This window comes from Macaca mulatta, chromosome 16 (assembly GCF_049350105.2).
Source record: "Macaca mulatta isolate MMU2019108-1 chromosome 16, T2T-MMU8v2.0, whole genome shotgun sequence".
Taxonomy (NCBI): Eukaryota; Metazoa; Chordata; class Mammalia; order Primates; family Cercopithecidae; genus Macaca; species Macaca mulatta.
The window spans coordinates 68692873-68715876 of record NC_133421.1 but is presented as its reverse complement, the minus strand read 5'-3'; the positions used below and the strand labels follow the sequence as shown (position 1 = coordinate 68715876).

Here is a 23004-nt window from a genome sequence, read left to right as displayed (position 1 = left end):
GAGTTTTGCTCTTGTCACTGTGGGCGGAGGATTACCCAGGTGCCGAGGCAAGAGATTGAAGGCACAGACTGTTTCAGTATAATAAAGAAAATAGTTAGAATAAGAATAGTTATAATACAAATTAGATATAGAGATGATCACGGGCATTATAGATCATTAGTATAGACATTATTAATCGTTAGCTTTTAATATTACTCTTTGTTTTATTACTAATATAACCAAGGAATAACCGGCGGGTATAGGGTCAGGTGCTGAAGGGACATTGTGAGAAGTGACCAAGAAGGCAAGAGGTGAGCCCTCTGTCACGACCGCATAAGCACTTGAGGGCTCCTTGGTCAGCAGTAATGCCAGTGCCTGGGAAGGCACCCGTTACTTAGCAGACTGCGAAAGGGAGTCTCCCTTTCTTTGCAGGAGTCAGGGAACACTCTGCTCCACCAGCTTCTTGTGGAAGGCTGGATATTATCCAGGCCTGCCCACAGTCATCCGGAGGCCTAAACCCCTCCCTGTGGTGCTGTGCTTCAGTGGTCACGATCCTTGTCCACTTTCATGTTCCTCCCGTACTCCTGGATTCCTCTTTGAAGTTCTTAGAAGATAGTGGTAGAAGAAATAGTGAAAGTCTTAAAGTCTTTGATCTTTTTGATGAATGCATAGAAGAAAACGCTGACATATGCTGCCTTCCCTCTCTCCTTTGGCTACCTAAAAGGGAAGGACCCCCTGTCCCATGATCACGTGACTTGCTTGACCTTATCAATCACTTGAACAACTCACCCTCCTTAACCTGCCCCCCTTGTCTTGTATGTAATAAATATCAGTGCACCCAGCCATTCAGGGTCACTACCAGTTTCCGCGTCTTGGTGGTAGTGGTCCCTAAGGTCCAACTGTTTTCTCTTTATCTCTTTGTCTTGTGTCTTTATTTCTTATGATCTCATCTCCGCACATGGGGAGAATACCCGCTAAGCCCCGTAGGGCTGGACCTTACATGTCACCCAGGCTGGAGTGCAATGGCGTGATCTCGGCTCTGCAACCTCCACCTCCTGGGTTCAAGCGCTTCTCTTGCCTCAGCCTTCCGAGTCTGGGATTACAGGTGCCTGCCATCATGCCCAGCTAATTTTTGTATTTTTACTAGAGATGGGGGTTTCACCACATTGGCCAGGCTGGTCTCAAACTCCTGACCTCAGGTGATCCACCTGCCTCAGCCTCCCAAAGTGCTGGGATTACAGGTGTGAGCCACTGTGCCTGGACAAAGTCTTTTTGTTTGTTTGTTCGTTTGTTTGTTTGAGACGGAGTTTCGCTCTTGTTGCCCAGGCTGGAGTGCAATGGCACAATCTCAGGTCACTGAAACCTCTGCCTCCCAAGTTCAAGTGATTCTCCTGCCTCAGCCTCCCAAACAGCTGGGATTACAGGTGTGCACCACCATGCCCGGCTAATTTTTTTGTTTTGTTTTATCTTTTTTATTTTTGAGGCGGAGTCTTGCTCTATCACCCAGGCTGGAGTGCAGTGGCATGATCTTGGCTCACTGCAAGCTCTGCCTCCCGGGTTCAAGCGATTCTCCTGTCTCAGCCTCCTGAGTAGCTGGAATTACAGGTGCTTGCCACCACGCCCAGCTAATTTTTGTATTTTTAGTAGAGACAGGGTTTCTCCATGTTGACCAGGCTGATATCAAACTCCTGACCTCAGGTGATCCGCCCATCTTGGCCTCCCAAAGTGCTGGGATTACAGGCGTGAGCCAATGCATCCGACCAGAGTCTTAATACTTTTGAACAAGGAGTCCCACATTTTCATTTGCACTGGACCTCCAAACTGTGTAGCCTGTCCTGGTCCTAGACACAGGTCACTCTCAGCCTCTGTCTCTCAGATTTAAAATGCAATGCAGGGAGGCTGAGGCAGCCATATCACTTGAGGTCAGGAGATCGATACCAGCCTGGCCAACTTGGTGAAACCCCATCTCTACTAAAAATACAAAAATTAGCCGGGCATGGTGGCGGGTGCCTGTAATCCCAGCTACTCAGGAGGCTGAGGTGACAGAATCACTTGAACCCGGGAGACGGAGGTTACAGTGAGCCGAGATCACGCCACTGCACTCCAGCCTGGGCGACAGAGAAAGACTCCATCTCAAAATAAATAAGTAAATTTTTAAAAAAATTAGCCAGGTGTGGTGGCACATCCCTATAATCCCAGCAACTTGAGAGGCTGAGGCACGAGAATTGCTTGAACCGGGAGGCAGAGATTGTAGTGAGGAGAGATCATGCCACTGCACTCCGGCCTGGGCAACAACAGAGTGAGGCTCTGTCTCAAAACAAATAAATAAATTAATTAAATAAAATACAATGCAGATTGACAAGGAATTCCTTCTTCATTATAAAGATCCAATGGGATTAGAGATAAGAAAATGCTTTGTCAACTGAGAATGCACTAAAAACAGCAGGCATTTTTCTAGTTCAAGAAGGATCTGGGACTCGGGCCAGGTCTCCAGAAGCCCTCCCAAGCCGGACACAATCCCTGGCTCCCCAGGGGCTCCATCATTCTGGGCCAGCTCCCCACACGGCAGACAGAGAGAGCAGGAGCAGACAGGCTATGTCCTTTCCGAACTATTCCAACTCATGGGCGGTAGGGCTGGGGGCCTGCAGGGAATGCTCCATATCAGGACAGAGCATCTCCCTTTTGGCAGAAAGGGAAACCAGAGCTAGGGGTCGGGGGTTGCTGGGCTATAGGTGGGTAATGAGGGAGGAGAAGCAGGAACAGGCCAGTGCCCAGGCTAGAAGCTGTGGCAGGGTATTTGGGAACAGAAGTACTGGCCACAGTCAGGAGACCCATGTTCCTGTCCCAACATAAGCCATGAACTTGCCCAGTGACAGTGGATACACCACTTCCCTGTTTTGGTTTTCACTCAGTAACTGTTGTTTGTTTGTTTGTTTGTTTGCTTGCTTTTTAGAGACAGGGTCTTACTCGGTCACCTAGGTTGGAGTACAGTGGTATGATCGTGGCTCACTGCAGCCTTGAACTCCTGAGTTCAATTGATCCTCCCACTTCAGTCCCCGGAGTAGCTGGGACTACAGGTGCACACCAGCGTGTCTGACTAATTTTATTTTATTTTTTGGTAGAGACGGGGTCTGGCTGTATTGCCTAAGCTGGTCTTGAACTCCTGGGCTCAAGTGATCCTCCTAAAATGCTGGGATTACAAGCATGAGCCATGGCACCCAGCCTCAATGACTGTTTTAACAAAGTGTCATATGCAAATTTTTTTTTTTTTTTTTTTGAGACATGGTCTTGCTCACCCAGGCAGGAGTGCAGTGGCGAATCTCAGCTCATTGCAACCTCCACTTTCCAGGTTCAAGCGATCCCCCTGCCTCAGCTTCCTGAGTAGCTGGGACCACAGGTGCACACCATCACGCCCGGCTAATTTTTTGTATATTTGGTAGAGACAGTGTTTCACTATGTTGCCCAAGCAGGTCTCAAACTCTTGAGCTCAAGCAATCTACCTGCCTCAGCCTCCCAAAGTGCTGGGATCACAGGCATGAGCCACTGCGCCCGGCTACAATGCATTTTAATCAAATTATAACAAAAAGCAGCACCCTTGTCCTCTCACCTTTCCCATCCCAGACAGGCAGGTGGGAGGTGCCAGAGGACAAGAATCAGGGCTTTTCTGCAAGCCTAGCAGACAGGCTGGGAGCAGAGCAGACGGGCCTCTTCACTGCCTGCTGAGCTTGGATTCCAGCGTGGCCTCCTGCCAGCTGAGTGACTTTGGCTTATTTTTCTGACCCTAAATGCCCTCATCTGTAAAATGGGCTCATTGGAATGCCTGTCTCTCAGGGTGCTCAGGAGGCCTGAATGAGCAAAACATCTTGTGGAGTGCCTGGCACATCACAGTTCCTCAATAAACAGTCACTTCCTCCTCTCTCACTCCTATGTTTGAATGAATTTTGACCAGCAAATTGCACTTATTCAACACAGAGAAATTCGTTTTCCAATTAAGCTTACACAAAATCAATGATATAAAATTTGATCTTACTAGAGTGGAAAGAAAAAAAACCCAACCAAACCAAAGACAGAAACCCAGGTCCTCTAAACCCTTCCCAGCTCCTCCATGACACAGCCCCTGGGCCCACATCTGAGAACACTGTGTCCTTCCCCTGGGAGGGATGGCTACCGGGTCAGGAAGGCCCACGGGGAGCCAGGCCCCACTTGGTGGTCTGGCCAGTGTCCTGTGTCCCTGTGGGTGTGCGGAGTACCCTTCACCACCCTTTTCCTTTTGCTGAGGTTGAGATGGTTGGAGTTGTTTCACCTCTGAGTGGTCCCTGAACTGCTTGGGGACTGTAGGAGTTGGAGCCCAGCTGTTGTCAAGGGCAGCAGGTAGACAGTTTGGGTGGCGGCAGTGGAAGGACAGGCGGGTACTGTTGACTCTGGTTGTGAGAGCTGGGAGGAGGAGGAGAGATGGCAAGAATCAGGCCTGTGTTTCAAATGCACAGTTCCTGTAACACTCTGGAGAGTGATCTCTATTCACAGGCATATGAGATGCTAAAGTCTTATCCAGTCATTAGCTAGGATGCAGTGGTGTTGGTGTCTGAGTGCAAATCAATCAGAGCCCAGAGTTTTGCCCACCTCACCAGCTCCACTGGATGCCGATGCCAGCTCAGCTCGCGGCCCTGATCCTCCCTCCCAGTCCTCCCAGCCCACCTGAGTGCCCCTGGCCTTTCTCCAGGTGGGCCCCCTGCGAGTCAGGACATATCTGCTCCAACTGACTTGGATGGATTACTCAACTCCTCCAATACTCGGTTTCCTCATCTGTAAAATAACCCCTGCATGCCCTCCACACAGTCATGTGAGGTTCACATGGGATGATGGATGTGAAGAAATCTTGTAAACTGGCACATTAAAAACAGAGGAATTATTTTTAGGACATCAAAGGGGTTCCTCTTGTTAACCCAGTGGGGACCTGTCTCTGAAGCAATAGGCCAGGGCCTAGGTGAGGAAGCTGCCCCACCCAGAGAGCTCAGAGAGGTTGGCTCAGAGTAATCTCCAGAACCCACAGAAGGGCAGAGAGAAGTCAGCTGCACGGAGGACAGGAAGGGAGAAGGAGCGGCCCACCCCAGGCCCACTTTCCCTGTCATGCACTGTCACCACACCTCATCTCTCAGCTTAAACCTCAGCAGCCCTAGGAAGGAAGTGGGGCCAGGAGTACTATCCTTTCCATTTTATTTTTTATTTTTATTTGGTTATTTATTTATTTTTGAGACAGAGTCTCGCTGTGTCACCCAGGTTTGAGTGCAGTGGTGTGGTCTCAGCTCACTGCAACCTCTGCCTCTCAGGTTCAAGCGATTCTCGTGCCTCAGCCTCCCAAGTAGCTGGGATTACAGATGCCCGCCACCACACCTGGCTAATTTTTGCATTTTTAGTAGAGACGAGGTTTCACCATGTTGATCAGGTCTCGAACTCCTGGCCTCAGGTGATTTGCCCACCTCGGCCTCCCAAAGTGCTGGGATTACTGGCGTGAGCCACCCCACCCAGCCTTCTATTTTAAAGATGAAGAAACTGAGACCCAAGATGGAGACAAGGTCCCCTAATTCTCTGAATTAGCAGAGAAACCTGTACTCAAATACATATCAGGGGACTTTAATTCAATCTCTTCTGCTAGGATGATAGCTGGCATACTTGATTTCAGTGTTTTTAAAAGGTAGGTCCTGTTACTGTTTATTGAGATTTATATTGTGCCAGGTTCTGTATTAGGCTCTTTCATCTTTAACACAATCCTTTGAGGTAGGTACAATTATTATTCCCGTCTTACAGTGAAATAACTAAGGCTGGGCACTGTGGTATAATCCTGGCACTTTGGGAGGTGGACACAGGAGGATCACATGAGCCCAGGAGTTTGAGACCAGCATGGGCAACATACTGACACTCCCTCTCTATCAAAAATAAACAAAATTAGCTGGGCAAGGTGGTGCATGACTGTGGTCCCAACTACTTGGGGTGGGGAGTGGGGGAGGGGGCTGAGGTGGGAGGATCGCTTTAGTCCAGGACATCGAGGCTGCAGTGAGCTGTGATTATGCCATGGCACTCCAGCCTGGGCAACACAGTGAGAGACCCTGACTCAAAAAAAATATATATATATATATGGGCCGGGCGCGGTAGCTCACGCCTGTAATCCCAGCACTTTGGGAGGCCGAGGCGGGCAGATCACGAGGTCAAGACCATCCTGGCTAACACGGTGAAACCCCGTCTCTACTAAAAATAACAAAAATTAGCCGGGCGTGATGGCGGGCGCCTGTAGTCCTAGCTACTCGGGAGGCTGAGGCAGGAGAATGGCGTAAGTAAACCCGGGAAGCAGAGCTTGCAGTGAGCGGAGATTGTGCCACTGCACTCCAGGCTGGGTGACAGAGCAAGACTCTGTCTCAAAAAAAAAAAAAAAAAAAAAAATATATATATATATATATATTAGCCAGGCGAGGTGGCACTCTCCTGTAGTCCCAGCTACTTGAGAAGCTGAAGCTCTAGGATCACTTGAGCTCAGGGATTCAGGCTGCAGTGAGCTATGATCATACCACTGCACTCCAGCCTGAGCAACAGTGAGGCACCGTTAAAAAAAAAAAAAAAAGGCCAGGCACGTTGGCTCATGCCTGTAATTCTAACACTTTGGGAGGCCGAGGCAGGCAGATCACCTGAGGTCGGGAGTTGGAGACCAGCCTGACCAACATGAAGAAACCCTGTCTCTACTAAAAACACAAAAATTAGCTGGGCGTGGTGGCGGGTGCCTGTAGTCCCAGCTACTCGGAAGGCTGAGGCAGGAGAATCGCTTAAACCCGGAGCGGAGGTTGCAGTGACCCAAGATCGGGCCACTACACTTCAGCCTGTCACCAAAAAAAAATAAGGGAAGTTAGGCAACCTGTGTGACCTGAGGTCACACAGCTGCAATGAATTCAGGTCTGGCCCTGATCCTGTGTTTGTAACCACCACATACCACAATACTCCTTTTATTTTATTTCCTTCTTTCTCTTTCTTCCTTCCATTTTTTTCTTTCCTTATCTTTTATTTCTTTTATTTTCTTTCTTTCTTTCTTTCCCTTTCTTTTCTCACTCATTTTTCTTTCTTTTATCTTTCTTCTTTCTCCTTACTTCCTTTTTCTTTTCTCTTCTTTCTTCTTTTTCTTTTTTGACAGGGTCTTGCTCTGTCACTGGCTGGACTGCAGTGGTGCGAAATTAGCTCACTGTAACCTCAAACTCCTGGGCTCAAGGTGATCCTCTTGCCTCAGCCTCCTGAGTAGCTGGGACTACAGGCACGTGCCACCACATCAGGCTAAATTTTAAATTTTTTGTAGAGATGGGGCTCTCACTTGTTGCCCAGGCTGGTCTTGAACTCCTGGGCTCAAGCGATCCTCCTGCCTTGGCCTCCCTAAGTGTTGAGCTCCCTAGGTGTGAGCCGCCTCACCCGGCCCCACAATATTTTTCCAATGTAAGCTCACGTGACATCCTCAGCCTCTAACGTGAATCCCTCCCCTCCTCCCAGCCTGCTCCACCCTCCCTTGACCCTCACCATGGGTTAATCTCTATTGTGTTCCTGGACTCCCTAGTTGCCCTCTTTTCTAACCCATCCCAGACATTCTATCACGTGACCCTGTTTTATTGTCCTCACATATGTCTTGCTGTCTGAAATGTCTAATTTACTCACTCATTTGTTTGGGTCCCCTGCACTAGATAGTATGAGCGTGGACTTTATGTGGCTTATTTGGCTTTCTCCCTGCTGTGTCCCAGGGCCTACAACAGTATTTGGCTCACGACAAACACTCAAAAAAAAAATTTTTTTTTTTTTTTTTGAGATGGAGTCTCACTTTGTCACCCAGGCTGGAGTGCAGTGGCACAATCTTGACTCACTGCAACCTCTGCCTCCCGGGTCCTAGCGATTCTCCTGCCTCAGCTTCCTGAGTAACTGGGGTCACGGGCGTGTGCCACCATGCCCAGCTAATTTTTTTTTGTATTTTTAGTAGAGATGGGGTTTCACCATGTTGGTTAGGCTGGTGTTGAACTCCTGACCTCAAATGATCCATCTGCTTCGGCCTCCCAAAGTGCTGGGGTTACAGGTATGAGCCACCACGCCCAGCCCAAACACGCAAAAATTTTAAAAATAAAAATAAAAAAAGAGAAATGCTCAATAAACCAAAAAAAAAAAAAAAAAAGGGGAAGAAAGAAAGACAGAGATGTATACAGGTCTGGCCCACGTGCCAACTGTGTGTAGCTGTGACAAATCCTCCTCCTTCTGGGACACTGTGGCCCAGGCTCAGCCATGGCAGGGCCTCGCTGGTCTGGTGGTCAACTTACTTCAGACAGCCTGGGTCGCACTGAGAAGCCAGAACTTGCAGCCCCCGAGAAAGCGATGATGCTGCATGGGACTGGAGGGTGCCCGCTGAGCTTACGATCCTCTGCTAGTTTCTTTTTCTTTTCTTTTTTTTTTTTTTGAGACGGTGTCTCACTCTGTCATCCAGGTTGGAGTGTAGTGGAGGGATCTCAGCTCACTGCAATCTCCACCTCCCGGGTTCAAATGATTCTCGTGCCTTGGCCTCCCTAGCTGGGATCACAGGTGTGCACCACCACACCTGGCTAATTTTTTAATTTTTAGTAGATACTGGGTTTCACCACATGGGCCAGTCTGGTCTCGAACGCCTGACCTCAAGTGATCCTTCTCCCTTGGCCTCCCAAAGTGCTGGGATTGCAGGTGTGAGCCACTGGACCTGGCCTCTGCAAGGTTCTTTTTTTTTTTTTGAGACGGAGTCTCGCTCTGTCACCCAGGCTGGAGTGCAGTGGCGTGATCTCGGCTCACTGCAAGCTCCACCTCCTGGGTTCACACCATTCTCCTGCCTCAGCCTCCTGAGTAGCTGGGACTACACGCGCCCGCCACCTCGCCCGGCAAATTTTTTGTATTTTTAGTAGAGACGGGGTTTCACCATGTTAGCCAGGATGGTCTCAATCTCCTGACCTTGTGATCCGCCTGCCTCGGCCTCCCAAAGTGCTGGGATTACAGGCGTGAGCCATCACGCCCGGCCAAGGTTCTTAGCAAGATCAGCTTCAAGGTGTGCTTTGGGTAATACCTGTTTTGTAGCTCTCCTCTAAGATTCAGAAATGAAATTCATAGGTAATATAATTGTCCTACACACAGTTTTAGAAATCTGCATAAAGTTCAGGCTTTCATATAGAGGAAGAATAAAAGGAAAGTAATTTATAATAAATGTATACAAAAGCTCAGGCTTGACCACACAAAAGAACATATACTTAGGCTGGGCACAGTGGCTCACGCCTGTAATCTCAGCACTTTGGGAGGCCGAGGCGGGCAGATCGCTAGAGGTCAGGAATTCGAGACCAGCCCAGCAAACATGGCGAAACCCTGTCTACTAAAAACACAAAAATTAGCCAGGCATGGTGGCGCATGCCTGTAGGCCCAGCTACTCGGGAGGCTGGGCAGGAGAAGTGTTTGAACGCAGAACAAGGAGTTGCTGTGAGCCAAGATCGCACCCCTGCACTCCAGCCTGGGCGAAAGAATGAGACTCTGTCTCAATAAAAAAAAAACAAAACAAAAAACAAAAACCATGAATGCACATATCATCACTGGAGATGGAGAACATGAAATGCAGACTCGGTGCTGGCGTGTTGGGTTGGTGACTCAGCCCCATGGGCCAAGTGGCCACTGGGATGAGACTGTCTTTCTTTTTCCTAACCACTAGACAACCAACCAGGGACAGCACCTGATATTTTGAAATGGTAAATGAGGCTGGGCGCGGTGGCTCATGCCTGTAATCCCAGCACTTTGGGAGGCCCAGGTGGGTGGATCACCTGAGGTCGGGAGTTTGCGACCAGCCTGGCCAACATGACGAAACCCTGTCTCTACTAAAAATACAAAAATTAGACAGGCGTGGTGGCAGGTGCCTGTAATCCCAGCTACTCGGCAGGCTGAGGCAGGAGAATTGCTTGAATCCAGGAGGCGGAGGTTACAGTGAGCCAAGATTGTACCACTGCACTCCAGCCTGGGCGACAAAAGCAAAACCCCATCTCAAAAAAACAAAACAAACAAAAAAATGAAATGGCAAATGACCTTTGGTAAAGTTCTTAAAGACAAAACCCAATTTTCCCTATAATTGCGGGGTGGTTTTATTCCTGGAAAACTCAATGCACAGCAGAATGTAAGTATTCAAAAGAATGGTTACAACCTGGGCAGCATAGCGAAACCCTGTCTCTACAACAAATACAAACGAATTAGTCAGGCATGGGAGTTTGCTACTCAGGAGGCTGAGGTGGGAGGATCGCTTGAGCCGGGGAGGTCGAGGCTGTAATGAGCCATGATCATGCTACTGCACTCCAACCAGTGACAGAGTGAGAGACCCTGTCTCAAAAGAAAAAAAAAAAAAAAGGCACGGGTATGTGGGTAAAACAGAACCATCTTCCAGGTCTGAGAATTGCAAACATTCCTTATGTGTGTAATTGTATGTAATTGTCCAGAAAGACAGAGGGAAATTGAGAGATGTGTTCTTGTTGTTGGAAAATCCCTATTGTGTCAGACTGTCCTACACCTTACAGGGCATTTAGCACCCCTGACCTGCCATCTATCAAATGCCAGAAGCCCCAGTCTTGTGACAACCAGAAACGACAGTGGCCTCGTAAATTTCAAAAAATGTCCTCTAGGGAGCAGTGATGCTGCTGTTTGGAACGACCATCCGGCACGCTCTCAGCACCTGCTGTTTAATTTAACTCTGTCTTTGAGATTGTTTTACGTGATATAGAGATCTGCAGCCCTCACCCCCCACCCCACCTGGATAGGTCAGGGAATGCCGCCCTTTCAAGGCTGTGTGCATTTGTCACATGGAGATACAGTCATGCACTTAACAGTTCCCTTTCACGGGATGTTCTGCTGTTACAAACAAGACTGCAATGAAGAAGTCCAAGCTGGTACCATCATTTCGCACTTGTACGAGTAGATGACTAGAAAAACGCTTAGAAGTGACCTGGCTGGGTCAAGGGTTTGGGCGTTTAGAATTTTCGTAGCTATGGTTAAAACTACCTTCCATATTCATCCATGCTCCCCCAGCAGAGCAGAGCTCTGGGACCCAGGCTGGGGGACATTCTGGAAAGTCTTAGCCAGGACCCTCTCCCTCTAGGGGCCTACCTCCTCAGACCACACCCAGAGCCCTCCAATAAAGCCTTGGGTGTCCAGACACCTTCAGGCCACCTTCTCAGGCCACAGAGGCAGGGGGCGACAGGGAGGACTTTCCCAAATTGGTCTGATCCCAGCTGTTATTTATATATATATATACACACACACACACACACACACATATACACACACAAATATACATATATACACGCACACACATACACACATACGCATATATATATATATATATATCTCTTCTGTTTTTTGTTTTTTGTTTTTTTTTTTGAGATGGAGTCTCACTCTGTCACCCAGGCTGGAGTGCAGTGGTGTGATCTCAGCTCACTGCGACCTCCACCTCCTGGGTTCAAGCGATTCTCCTGCCTCAGCCTCCTGAGTAGCTGGGATTATAGGCACCCGCAACCACGCCTGGCTAATTTTTGTATTTTTAGTAGAGACGGGGCTAACATTTTTCTACACTGGCTTTTTTTGTTGTTTGTTTTTTGAGATAAGATCTTGCTCTGTCACCCAGGCTGGAGTGCAGTGGCAGGATCACTGCTCACTGTAGCCTCCACCTCATGGGCTCAAGCAATCCTCCCACCTCAGCCTCCCAAGTAGCTGAGACTACAGATGCACACCACCACACCCAGCTATTTTTTTTTTTTTTTTGGTAAGAGACAGGGTCTCCCTGTGTTGCCCAGGCTGGTCTCAAACTCCTGGGCTCAAGCGATCCTCCTGCCTCAGCCTCCCTTACAGGCATGAGCTACCAGACCTGGCTTCTTTTTTTGCTGAGCCATTTAAGACTAAGTTACAGACATCGTAACACTTTATTCATCCCTAAACACTACAGTATGTGTTTCCTAAGAACAGGGCATTCTCCTACAAAATCACAGTATTATTATCACACTCCAGAAATTTTAACACTGATAAAGTAATATTGGCCAGGTGCTGTGGTTCACGCCTATAATTTCAGCACTTTGGGAGGCTGAGTTGGGTGGATCACCTGAAGTCAGTAGTTCGAGATCAGCCTGGCCTACATTGCAAAACCCCGTCTCTACTGAAAATACAAAAATTAGCCAGGCATGGTGGTAATACCTGTAATCCCAGCTACTCAGGAAGCTGAGACAAGAGAATTGCTTGAACCCAGGAGGCCAGGCATGGTGGCTCATGCCTGAAATCTCAGCACTTTGGGAGGCCAAGGTGGGTGGATCACCTGAGGTCAGGAGTTTGAGACCATCCTGGCCAATATGGGAAACCTGGTCTCTACTAAACAAACAAACAAAAACAAAAAAACAAAAATTAGCCGGGCATGGTGGCGCAGAGCAAGACTTTGTCTCAAAAAAAAAAAAGTAGGGCCGGGTGCGGTGGCTCAAGTCTGTAATCCCAGCACTTTGGGAGGCCGAGATGGGTGGATCACAAGGTCAGGAGATCGAGACCATCCTGCCTAACACGGTGAAACCCCGTCTCTACTAAAAAACATAAAAAAAATTAGCCGGGCAAGGTGGCGGGCGCCTGTAGTCCCAGCTCCTCGGGAGGCTGAGGCAGGAGAATGGTGTAAACCCGGGAGGCGGAGCTTGCAGTGAGCTGAGATCTGGCCACTGCACTCCAGCCTGGGCGACAGAGCGAGACTCCGTCTCAAAAAAAAAAAAAAAAAGTAATATCTATCATACAGACCTTATTCCATTTTCTCCATTTGTTCCAATAAAGTCCTCCATCACTCCCCTACTCCTTTCCATCCTCAGAATCCATTAAAGATCAGACTACATTTAGCTGTGGACCTGGGATTTGGACTTTTCCGCTGGGCAATAGGGGGCGGGGGCCTCAGAGGTTCCGAGGCCCTGGGCCCTGCTTTGGGAGGCTGCTCTAGATACAGACAGTGCTGGCCCGGGACTCAGAGGTGCTGGTGTGGTCCCATCCATGGGTGAAGCCCTTGAGTCCCACTTCAGCCCCAGAGATGTCTTCCTAGGCCCTGGAGGTGCGAGCTGGATGGGACACTGCCCCTGTCCCAGGGCTTGCCCTGGACAAATTCAGCCTTGTAATAAACTGGCCCTTTGGGTATCAGGTGAGGACTGGTCCCTCGGTCTCCACAACCACCCCTGCAGCTGGTACTTTCTTCTCCCCTTTTACAGGTAAAAAGGGAGAGTTTCTGCTTTTCCATCTGTGCGAGGAAGCTGCAGACGGCCACATGGGGCTACGTGTTGCCTCTGGAAAGACCACTGGGTGCACACACACATATACACACACAAATATACATATATACACGCACACACATACACACATAAACCTTGCCTGAGTCAGCCAGGTCAGTGGCCACCTCTGCAGCCTTCCAGGCTTGCTCCTCGTGAGTGGGCGTGTCGAGTCAGGCCTCCAGAACTTCTGGAGCATGTCAAGGCTCCTTCTCCACCCTGACCTGCCACAGTCATTCTTGGGAGAGACTTCATGAGGTCCAGAGGTGTCCCATCACCCATGGATAACCTCTCCAGTGGCCACTGCTTTGGTCACACCCATGAGGCCACATGGTTCTCTAAGCTTCAAAGCATTTACATTCTGCAGAAGGCAAGGACTGTGATCCACACGGCTCTGGGCCCCTGGCAGGGCTCACAGGACTGTTTATTGACTCTTCATGTGGCTTTCAGACATGATATTAAGAATCTGTACATTAGGGAGGGCAGGTGATATGGTCTTCATTTTCAGATGAGGAAACAGGTGTATTGACAAATCTCTAAGGATCCTATCTGAGATCACAAGAAGAAAACCGGAAATGGAGTGCAAGGCCCTCAAAGTACTGTTGGGGAAACACGCTCAGAGGTCCCCAGGTTTGATTCCTGGCTGTACTACTTTGCGCTGGTGACCTTCGTTCTGGGTATAAGGAGATATTATTATCCATGACTGTATATTAGAGGCAGAGGTGGGGCCAGAATCTGGGGAACTTTCCATGCCACAGGTTCTAGAGAGCAATTAATAACAATACAGTAACAGCAACAGTAGTTGTCGTCATAGAATGCTTGCCATGGGCCAGGGTTCTAAGCACGTCACAGCTATTAATGCATTCAATCCTTACATAATCCGTAGGGGAAGGTGCATTATCATCACCATCAGCTCATTTTGTAAATGGGGAAACTAAAGCTTAGAGGTCTTAAGACGCTTGTAAGAGGCAGGCGAGATGGAAAGCCAGGTCAGGGCGCTGCTGGAGCAGAGCATCTGGGCTGAGAACTGGAAAGGGTGGGCGCTCATCTGGCTCAGGCACTTTGGGGGATCTAATGCTGACTCTTTTATTTGAGTGACCTTGAGGGCCTCCCTTTTCTCATCTGTAAAACAGAAGAGTGTGTGCAGGGAAAGTCTGGGTTCTCCTCCACACCAGTAAAATCACTACACACAAGAGCCGTCAGTTTCCTCCCCTGTTCTGTAAACCAAAACGTTGAAGTTGTAAAGAACGTTGGTGGAGAGTAGGTTCTCACCTTGACTGATAGTTTGTTTATCTATCTATCTACTTATTATTTTTTGAGACAGAGTCTCCCTGTGTCATCCAGGCTGGAGTGCAGTGGTGCAACCTCGGCTCACTGCAGCCTCGACCTCGCGGGATCAAGCGATTCTGCAGCCTCAGCCTCCCTATTAGCTGAGACTAAAGGTGCGCACCACCACGGCCGGCTAATTTTTGTATTTTTAGTAGAGACGGGGTTTCATCATGTTGGTCAGGCTGGTCTCGAACTCCTGTCCTCAGGTGATCTGCCCACCTCGGCCTCCCAAAGTGCTGGGATTACAGACGTGAGCCCGACCTTGAATGATAGTTGATAAAATTATTTCGTGTCATTTCTGAACTCAGCTTGAGGTGGGAAGGGAATGGAAAGGACACCTTCTCTCGGGTCCTTTTGCCCAGCGGCCCCTTTACAGGCCACAGATTGCACTCTCCCTGCTCCCAAGCTGGAGTTTCCGAGCTCTGGCGGAGCCCAAAGGCATTCTCTCAGGGAAAGCTGATAGTTGGCTCCTCGACATCCACGTGCTAACCCGGCAGGCGCCTGCTGACTGCGCTGCTCCAGCGCCGAACGCGACCAGTAGGGGAATGAGGGGCGGGGAAGGCGGTGACGTCAAAGTTAAGGCCTACCCTTCTTAAAGGCGCAGGTTAGCCCACCGCCTCCTCCCCCCGCCCCCGCGTGCTGGTTTCTCTGTTAGGACAAATAAGCACGATGGCGCAAAAGTTCTAAACGCGAGGTGGGTGGTGGAGCCTGGGGTACGGGGTTGCCCCGGGAAATAAAGTATCTCCCTGACAAGCGGGATGGGAGAGGGCAGTGCTGGACTTAAGCCCGCCTGTCTCCTGAGGAGGCAGTGTGAGGGCCGTGGGAAAAGCACCGGCCGGTTCGAATCTCGGGCTCTTCACGTCGAGCCTCAGTTTCACTCTCTGTAAAATGGGGTAATCTATTTATTTTTCTTTTTGAGACGGAGTTTCGCTCTTGTTGCCCAGGCTGGAGTGCAATGGTGCAGTCTCGGCTCACCGCAACCTCCGCCTCCCGGGTTTAAGCGATTCTCCTGCCTCAGCCTCCCGAGTAGCTGGGATTACCGGCATAAGCCACCACACCCAGCTAATTTTTTGTATTTTTAGTAGAGACGATGTTTCACCATGTTGGTCAGGCTGCTCTCGAACTCCTGACCTCTGGTGATCCGTCCGCCTCGACCTCCCAAAAGGCTGGGATTACAGGCATGAGCCACCGCGCTCGGCCTTTTTTCCTGAGACGGAGTCTCACTTTGTTGCCCAGTCTGGAATGCAGTGGTGCCATCTTGGCTCACTGCAACCTCCGCCTCCCGGGTTCAAGCGATTCTCCTGCCTCAGCCTCCCGAGTAGCTGGGATTACAGGGGCCCGCCACCATGCCTGGCTAATTTTGTATTTTTAGTAGAGACGGCGTTTCACCATATTGGCGAACTCCTGACTTCAAGTGATCCGCCCGCCTCGGCCTCCTAAAGTGCTGGATTACAGGCGTGAGCCACCGCGCTCGGCTTGGGGTTGGGGTAATCTATTTCAACAATAACCTACTGCAAAGAGTTTTGAGACTCAGAAGAAATCACGATACGAGAGCAACCAACAGCAAAACGTCGGTGTTCTCCCGCCCTCAGTGCGCATTCCCTTCCCGCGCGGGAGTCATTCTGGGCCTTAGGCGGGGTTGTGATTTGCTCAAGGTCACGCGGAAGTGGGATGTGGCTCCCCATGGCTTTCCCGGCTCCCCCGGCCTGCTCTCGTCCCAGCCCGCCCGGCCCGGGCTGTAGCTCGGCTCACCCAGCGGCGGACACCCGCGCGGGGCCCTGTGGTTTACAAAGCGTTTTGCAGTTGCAGGCCTGTTCCGTAACCTGCAAAATGGGGGCGATGCTAAGGCCGGCGAAAGAAGTCGTCGAGAAGTTTTCAAGTCTCGGCGGGGAGCCCGGCAAGTAACTTCGCCGTTATTGTGCGGTCTCTCGGCGATCTCGAATAACTCATTCTCACTGCCGCCGCCACGCACCTGAGGACCCCGAGGAAGGGGGCCAGTGCATCACCCTCGCCGTCCGGAAGGCGCTGGGGCTCCCAGTGCCGCGCGCGGCCAGGGCGGGGCTGGTGCAAATGCGCTGTTAAGGACGGCGCGGCGACTCACGCCTGGAATCCCAGCACTTTCGGAGACCGAGGTGGGCGGATCGCTTGAGCCCAGGAGTTCCAGACTAGCCTGGGCAACCTAGGGAGACAAAAATAAAAATAACAAACAAGCCGGGCGTGGCGGCGCGCTCTTGTTGTCCCAGCTACTCGGGAGGCTGAGGCGGGAGGATCGCTTGAGCTCGGGAGGTCGAGGCTGCAGTGAGCCTAGATCGCGCCACTGCCCTCCAGCCTGGGCGACAGAGCGAGGCTGAAAAAGATGCTGTCTAAAAAAAGATGCTGGAAGTGCCTGCTGCTGCCAGGTTTTAGCGCGACGTGGAGACCGCGACGTTGGCCTGCAGGTCTTAGCGCTAGACAGGCTTGGAACCTGCCCGCGCGGCCCCGGCAAGGGGGCGGGACCACCGCAGGTCACGGCGGAGACGCGAGTGGGCGGAGCCGGAGACACTCCGGGTTTGCGGATGGTCGGCCCGCGTCGGGCGGGGCCTCGCGCAGCGGTGTGGGGGCGGGGCCCACTTGGCTTCTTTCGGCGTTGGCCCGGGTGCTCGGCGAGGGCGCGCGGACCCCGCACTGGCGCCGGAGCCGGTATGGGCCCGCCCGGCCCTGGGCTCCGAGCCGGACGAGCACCAGCCTAGAGCCAGGTAGGCGGTGCTGGGCCAGGGCTGGGGACGGAGACAGAAGCGGGGGTCTCCGGGCGGCCGTGCGAGCCAGGGCCGGTGCTGGGGCCGTCGGGCTGGCGTGGTCCTCCTCACCTGGCGGCTCTGCGCGCTCCGGTGCCGGGAGTGTAGCCGAGCGTCGGGGAGAGATCCTGGCTCTACGTCCCTACTTCCCGCTCTCTCGGCTGCGCCCCGGGCCTGTATTTTGGGGCGGGAGGCCAGAGACTGCTCTTTCTCTACGGGCCCCAGGTCTGGCCCGTTCGGCCGTGCGGGGAGGGCCGGGCATCCCAGCCCACAGTCCCGAGGAGGCGACGGGCCCTTTGTGGTCACTAGATCTGTTTACGCGTCACCCTCGGTGCCCGGCCATTCCTCCACGCCCGGTAACTTGGGCTCGCAGGTGCCCGCCCGGGGCCTTGGTGCTGGAGTGGGGGCTGCAGCGGCAACACAGGTACTCTGATTTTGGGGCCACGAGAGCCAAACCCGCGCCTGCACGTAGGAGGTGCGCAGTGGACACGTGCGAGGTAGACGAGGGAACGGCCCTGGCCCCTATTGCAATCGAGAGATAGGTCTGGCACCCCAGCTTCCTTCGGAGCCACTCCTGAGTGACCTTGGGCAGGCCACCTCGTCTCCCCAAGCCTTAGTTTTCCCCGGCGGAGTGGGGCGGACAGTCCCTGCTTTAGAGGTCATTGCCAGGGTTGTTGAGGCAACTGATGTTTCAAGGGCGGTAGGTAAGGGTCGGGTTAAAGTCTCATAGCGGGCCGGGCGCGGTGGCACCCGCCTGTAATTCCAGTGCTTGGGGAAGCCTAGGCGGGCGGATCACGAGGTCAGAAGGTTGAGACCATCTTGGCCAACATGGTAAAACTCCGTCTCTACTAAAAATACAAAAATTAGCTAGGCGAGGTGGTGCGAGCTTGTAGTTCCAGCTACTTCGGAGGCTGAGGCGAGAGAATAGCATGAACGGGGGTTGGTGGGAGGTGGGTGTGGAGGTTGCAGTGAGCCGAGGTGGTGCCACTGCACTCTAGCCTGGCGACAGTGTGCAGAGCGAGACTCCGTCTCAAAGAAAAAGTCTCACAGTGGCCCTGCCTCCTTTCCTGCCATCCCTGGAATTTTGCTCCATTTGAGGTTTGGTTTTCAGGACTGAAGCTTCAAGATGGCTGAGCAAGACCTTGGGGGTATCAGCTCCCTCCAGCAAATGGTGGCCTCAGGCGCTGGGGCTGTGGTCACCTCCCTCTTCAGTAAGACCTTGGGAGGTGGGGTGGGGGCAGGTGGGAATGGGGCAGACCAGAGATTGGAGGCTGTGTGGTCCTGGGGGAGGAGTCCTAGGGGTGGGGTCCTGAAAGGAGCCCTCAGACCCACTTCCTCCCCCAGTGACACCCCTGGACGTGGTGAAGGTTCGTCTGCAGTCTCAGCGGCCCTCCATGGCCAGCGGTGAGTACCTGACCTGGAGCTAGTGAGGGGTGGTGCCTGGGCAAAAGAAAGATCTCCCAGAGGCCAGCCGTGGTTTCTCACACCTGTAATCCCAGCGCTTTGGGAGGCTGAGGCGGGCGGATCACCTGAGGTCAGGAGTTCAAGACCAGCCTGGCCAACATGGTGAAACCCCCTCACTACTAAAACTACAAAAATTAGCTGGGCTTGGTGGCGGTCGCCTGTAGTCCCAGCCACTCGGGAGGCTAAGGCAGGAGAATCGCTTGAACCCGGGAGGTGGAAGTTGCAGTGAGCTGAGATTGTGCAACTATGCTCCAGGGTGGGCGACAGAGCAAGACTGTATCTCAAAAAATAAAATAAAAAGATCTTCCAGAGATGGGGTCCCTGGGGCGGGTGGGGGCTCTCCTGACTTGAGGGGCTGCCTTGTATTTTAGAGCTGACGCCTTCCTCCAGACTGTGGAGCCTCTCCTATACCAAATGTGAGTGCCCCAAGCCACAGGGAGCCTGGGAGGGTGCAAGGGGGAGAGAGTCCTTGTCCCTGTCCCCAGGGCACCAGTGGACTCCACAGCCATGGACTAGTGTATACTCCCAGGTCCCGCCAGCCAGACCCATGACCTGCACCAGAACATCCACACAGGGACCTGGCCTTTACTGGCCTTCCAGGGATAGGGGCCCACTGCCTCCCTGCAAGGTTCTAGGGTCCTGTCATTATAACGTCCCTTGCCTTTCCCCAGTGCCCTCCTCTCTCCAATCCACAGGGAAGTGCCTCCTGTACTGCAATGGTGTCCTGGAGCCCCTGTACCTGTGCCCAAATGGTGCCCGCTGTGCCACCTGGTTTCAAGACCCTACCCGTTTCACTGGCACCATGGTGAGGAGCAACTGGGTCCATAGGGATTCGCCAGTGTCTGTGAGGAGTTGGGTCTGGCTGGGCAGCAGCCCCAGGAAAGAAGGGGTTGGGCAAGGCACGCAGAGGTAGCCAGTTCAGTCAGAAAGTGCTTCCGGAGAAGGCAGTATCTCTTTGAGGTGTTGTTTTCTTTTTAGATGGAGTCTGGCTCTGTCGCCCAGGCTGGAGTGCGGTGGCGTGATCTCAGCTCACTGCAACCTCCACCTCTTGGGTTCAAGTGATTCTTCTGCCTCAGCCTCCCAAATAGCTGGGATTACAGGCGTGCATGAGCACCTGCCGCTAATGTTTGTATTTTTAGTAGACGCTAATTTTTGTATTTTTAGTAGAGACGGGGTTTTGCCACGTTGGCCAGGCTGGTCTTGAACTCCTGCCTCAAGTGATTTATCCGCCTTGGCCTCCCAAAGTGCTGGCTGGGATTATAGGTGTGAGCCACTGTGCCTGGCCTCCATGAGGTTTTTGAAGGGTGACCAGGTGTCCACCTGGACCCAACTGGGGTATTGCACGTGTAGAGGCAGGGAGGCTTGAGGGCTGTGGGCAGAGGCTGAGGGCGTCAGGCAAAGGCCCAGCCTAGGCCAGCCCCATCACAGACCTCACTTGTGTCCCTCCTCTTCCCCTGGGCTGGTGCCTGCTTGGCCAGGACGCCTTCGTGAAGATCGTGAGGCATGAGGGCACCAGGACCCTCTGGAGCGGCCTCCCCGCCACCCTGTGAGTAGCCGGGTCCTGCACCCCTCTTCTCTGGTACCTCCTGACCCCTTGCGCCCTATTGAATGGCTAGGTGGGGCAGGTGATGCTTTAAAAGTTTGGGTCCTTTTGGGAGTCCCAGCTAACCTCTCTCCGTATCTCCAGGGTGATGACTGTGCCAGCTACCGCCATCTACTTCACTGCCTACGACCAACTCAAGGCCTTCCTATGTGGTCGAGCCCTGACCTCTGACCTCTACGCACCCATGGTGGCTGGCGCTCTGGCCCGCTGTGAGCATAGTCTTGGGCCGTTGACCTCCCTCTGTCCCCAGCTCTGCCCAAGCCCAGTCAGTCCCAGCTCCCAGCCCCAACCTCTGCCAGCCTGGGGGTGCGGGGGATGTTCTAGGTCCCTAGACCTGGGGCAGGAGTTACATGATGCCATGTAAGACCTGTGACCTGACTTCTCCACACTGTCACCCCAATCCCCGCACAGTGGGCACCGTGACTGTGGTCAGCCCCCTGGAGCTTATGCGGACAAAGCTGCAGGCTCGGCATGTGTCGTACCGGGAGCTGGGTGCCTGTGTTCGAGCTGCGGTGGCTCAGGGTGGCTGGCGCTCACTGTGGCTGGGCTGGGGCCCCACTGCCCTTCGAGATGTGCCCTTCTCAGGTAGGCACCTGGGCTGTAGGGGGTGGATGAGGGAACCCTGGGGTGATACACAAAGGGTCTACGGCCAACTCCCAGCTTTGTAACTAGTAACCACGAAGTTACTTAGCTTTTCTGAGCCATGGGTTTCTCAGCTGTGAAATGGGTGTAGCAGGTAGAGTATTTGCCCAGGCTGTCAGGAGATTAATTCCTACAGAGAGCCTGCTTCCGAGCCTGCATGTAGCAGAGAACACTCACAGCTGGGAGGGAGTAGTGGCAGTGAAAGATGGAAGGTCTGGGACTACCTCCTTGCCCTCCCCATCTCTAATCAGTGCATCCCCCTCCCCAAGCCCTGTACTGGTTCAACTATGAGCTGGTGAAGAGCTGGCTGAATGGACTCAGGCCGAAGGACCAGACTTTTGTGGGCATGAGCTTTGTGGCTGGTGGCATCTCAGGGACGGTGAGTGGACTGGGCTGGAGGTGAGGCCAGTGGAGGTCTCCCTGGGGGGGTCCTGAGGGTTTTTGGAGATGCCCAGAAGCAGACCCCATGAGGCCTTTGTCCCTCCCAGCCGCAAGAGCCATCTGGGAGGAAGGGCTGGGGGTCCTGGAAGTGGAGCTGAGCCCTGTCCCTGCCCGCCCCACCAGGTGGCTGCAGTGCTGACTCTACCCTTTGATGTGGTGAAGACCCAACGCCAGGTCGCACTGGGAGCAATGGAGGCTGTGAGAGGTGAGGGCCCAGACGGGTGTAGCAGGGGACAGGCAGGGTCCTGAATGGGGCCTCACTGAGCTGGCGTCGCGTTTGCAGTGAGCCCCCTGCATGTGAGCTCCACCTGGCTGCTGCTGCGGAGGATCCGCGCCGAGTCTGGCACCAAGGGACTCTTTGCAGGTCAGTGTGTGGGTGTTGGGGTTGGGCACAGGGCGGGGCCTGCGATCCTGACCCCTGACCCAGGTCTCCTTTCCACTGCAGGCTTCCTTCCTCGGATCATCAAGGCTGCCCCCTCCTGCGCCATCATGATCAGCACCTACGAGTTTGGCAAAAGCTTCTTCCAGAGGCTGAACCAGGACCGGCTTCTGGGCAGCTGAAAGGGGCATGGAGGCAAGGACCCCGTCTCTCCCATGGATGGGGAGAGGGCAGGAGGATACCCAGCCAAGTGCCTTTTTCTCAGCACTGAGGGAGGGGGCTTGTTTCCCTTCCCTGCTAGCGACAAGCTCCAGGGCAGGGCTGTCCCTCTGGGCGGCCCAGCCCTTCCTCAGACGCAACTTCTTCCTGCTGCTCCAATCGTGGGGATCATCACTTTCCCACCCCCCAAGTTCAAGACCAAATCTTCCAGCTGCCCCCTTCGTGTTGCCCTGTGTTTGCTGTAGCTGGGCCTGTCTCCGGAAACCGAGAAACCCTCAGCCTGGCATAGTCTCCCTGACCCCTGTTCATTCCTTAAGTGTAAAGATGATGAACTTCTGCCTGGCGCCTGTCCTTTTGGGGCCTGGGGTGGCTGGGAGGGAGGATTGGGAGGGACCCTGGTGCTGGTTTGGCTGCCCAGGGTGGCACCCATAAAGAGGACCTCTCCAGCTTGGTGAGAGTCAGTCGGGGTGAGGACCTAGAATGTGAGGGACCACAAGTAGATATTCTGATGGTGAGGTCCCTTTGGGGACCACCCCCATGTTAGGGTTAGAATAGGGGATGGTAGGAGCCGGGCATGGTGGCTCACGCCTGTAATCCCAGTGCTTTGGGAGGCCAAGGCGGGTGGATCACAAGGGCAAGAGATCAAGACCATCCTGGCTAACACGGTGAAACCTCGTCTCTACTAAAAATACAGAAGTTAGCTGGGCATGGTGGCGGGCGCCTGTCAAGTCCCAGCTACTCGGAAGGCTGGGGCAGGAGAATCCCTTGAACCCGGAAAGCGGAGTTTGCAGTGAGCCGAAATGGCGCCCCTGCACTCCAGCCTGGCAACAGAGCGAGACT

At 52.8% G+C, this 23004-nt stretch overlaps 1 protein-coding gene and 1 long non-coding RNA gene across 15 annotated transcripts; one reads left to right on the top strand and one right to left on the bottom strand.

The window, feature by feature from the left end:
- Positions 1 to 71: 71 nt before the first annotated feature.
- Positions 72 to 15953, bottom strand: LOC144335772 (uncharacterized). The gene is made up of 2 exons (XR_013406923.1): positions 13417 to 15953; positions 72 to 696 (listed from the first exon to the last, which is right to left on the bottom strand). It is a non-coding gene; the product is annotated as an uncharacterized LOC144335772 (long non-coding RNA).
- A 325-nt stretch (positions 15954 to 16278) lies between these two features.
- Positions 16279 to 22500, top strand: SLC25A39 (solute carrier family 25 member 39). 14 transcript variants are annotated; one of them, XM_028835671.2, is made up of 12 exons: positions 16279 to 16774; positions 18528 to 18627; positions 18761 to 18820; positions 19252 to 19296; positions 19576 to 19685; positions 20359 to 20426; positions 20568 to 20692; positions 20895 to 21068; positions 21395 to 21504; positions 21690 to 21771; positions 21850 to 21930; positions 22012 to 22500. In XM_028835671.2, exons 2-12 carry the CDS (start codon positions 18543 to 18545, stop codon positions 22125 to 22127), a joined length of 1056 nt encoding a protein of 351 aa, XP_028691504.2. In that variant the 5' UTR covers positions 16279 to 16774; positions 18528 to 18542; the 3' UTR covers positions 22128 to 22500.
- The last annotated feature ends 504 nt before the right edge of the window (positions 22501 to 23004 follow it).

Bases quoted from the DNA above. Each gene is read 5' to 3' on its own strand.
- SLC25A39 (XM_077969416.1), top strand. From the start codon at position 18,543: ATGGCTGAGCAAGACCTTGGGGGTATCAGCTCCCTCCAGCAAATGGTG. The intron at 20,427-20,567 runs GTGAGTAGCCGG...CCGTATCTCCAG, and splicing joins AGCGGCCTCCCCGCCACCCT to GGTGATGACTGTGCCAGCTA. The intron at 21,931-22,011 runs GTCAGTGTGTGG...TTTCCACTGCAG, and splicing joins CACCAAGGGACTCTTTGCAG to GCTTCCTTCCTCGGATCATC.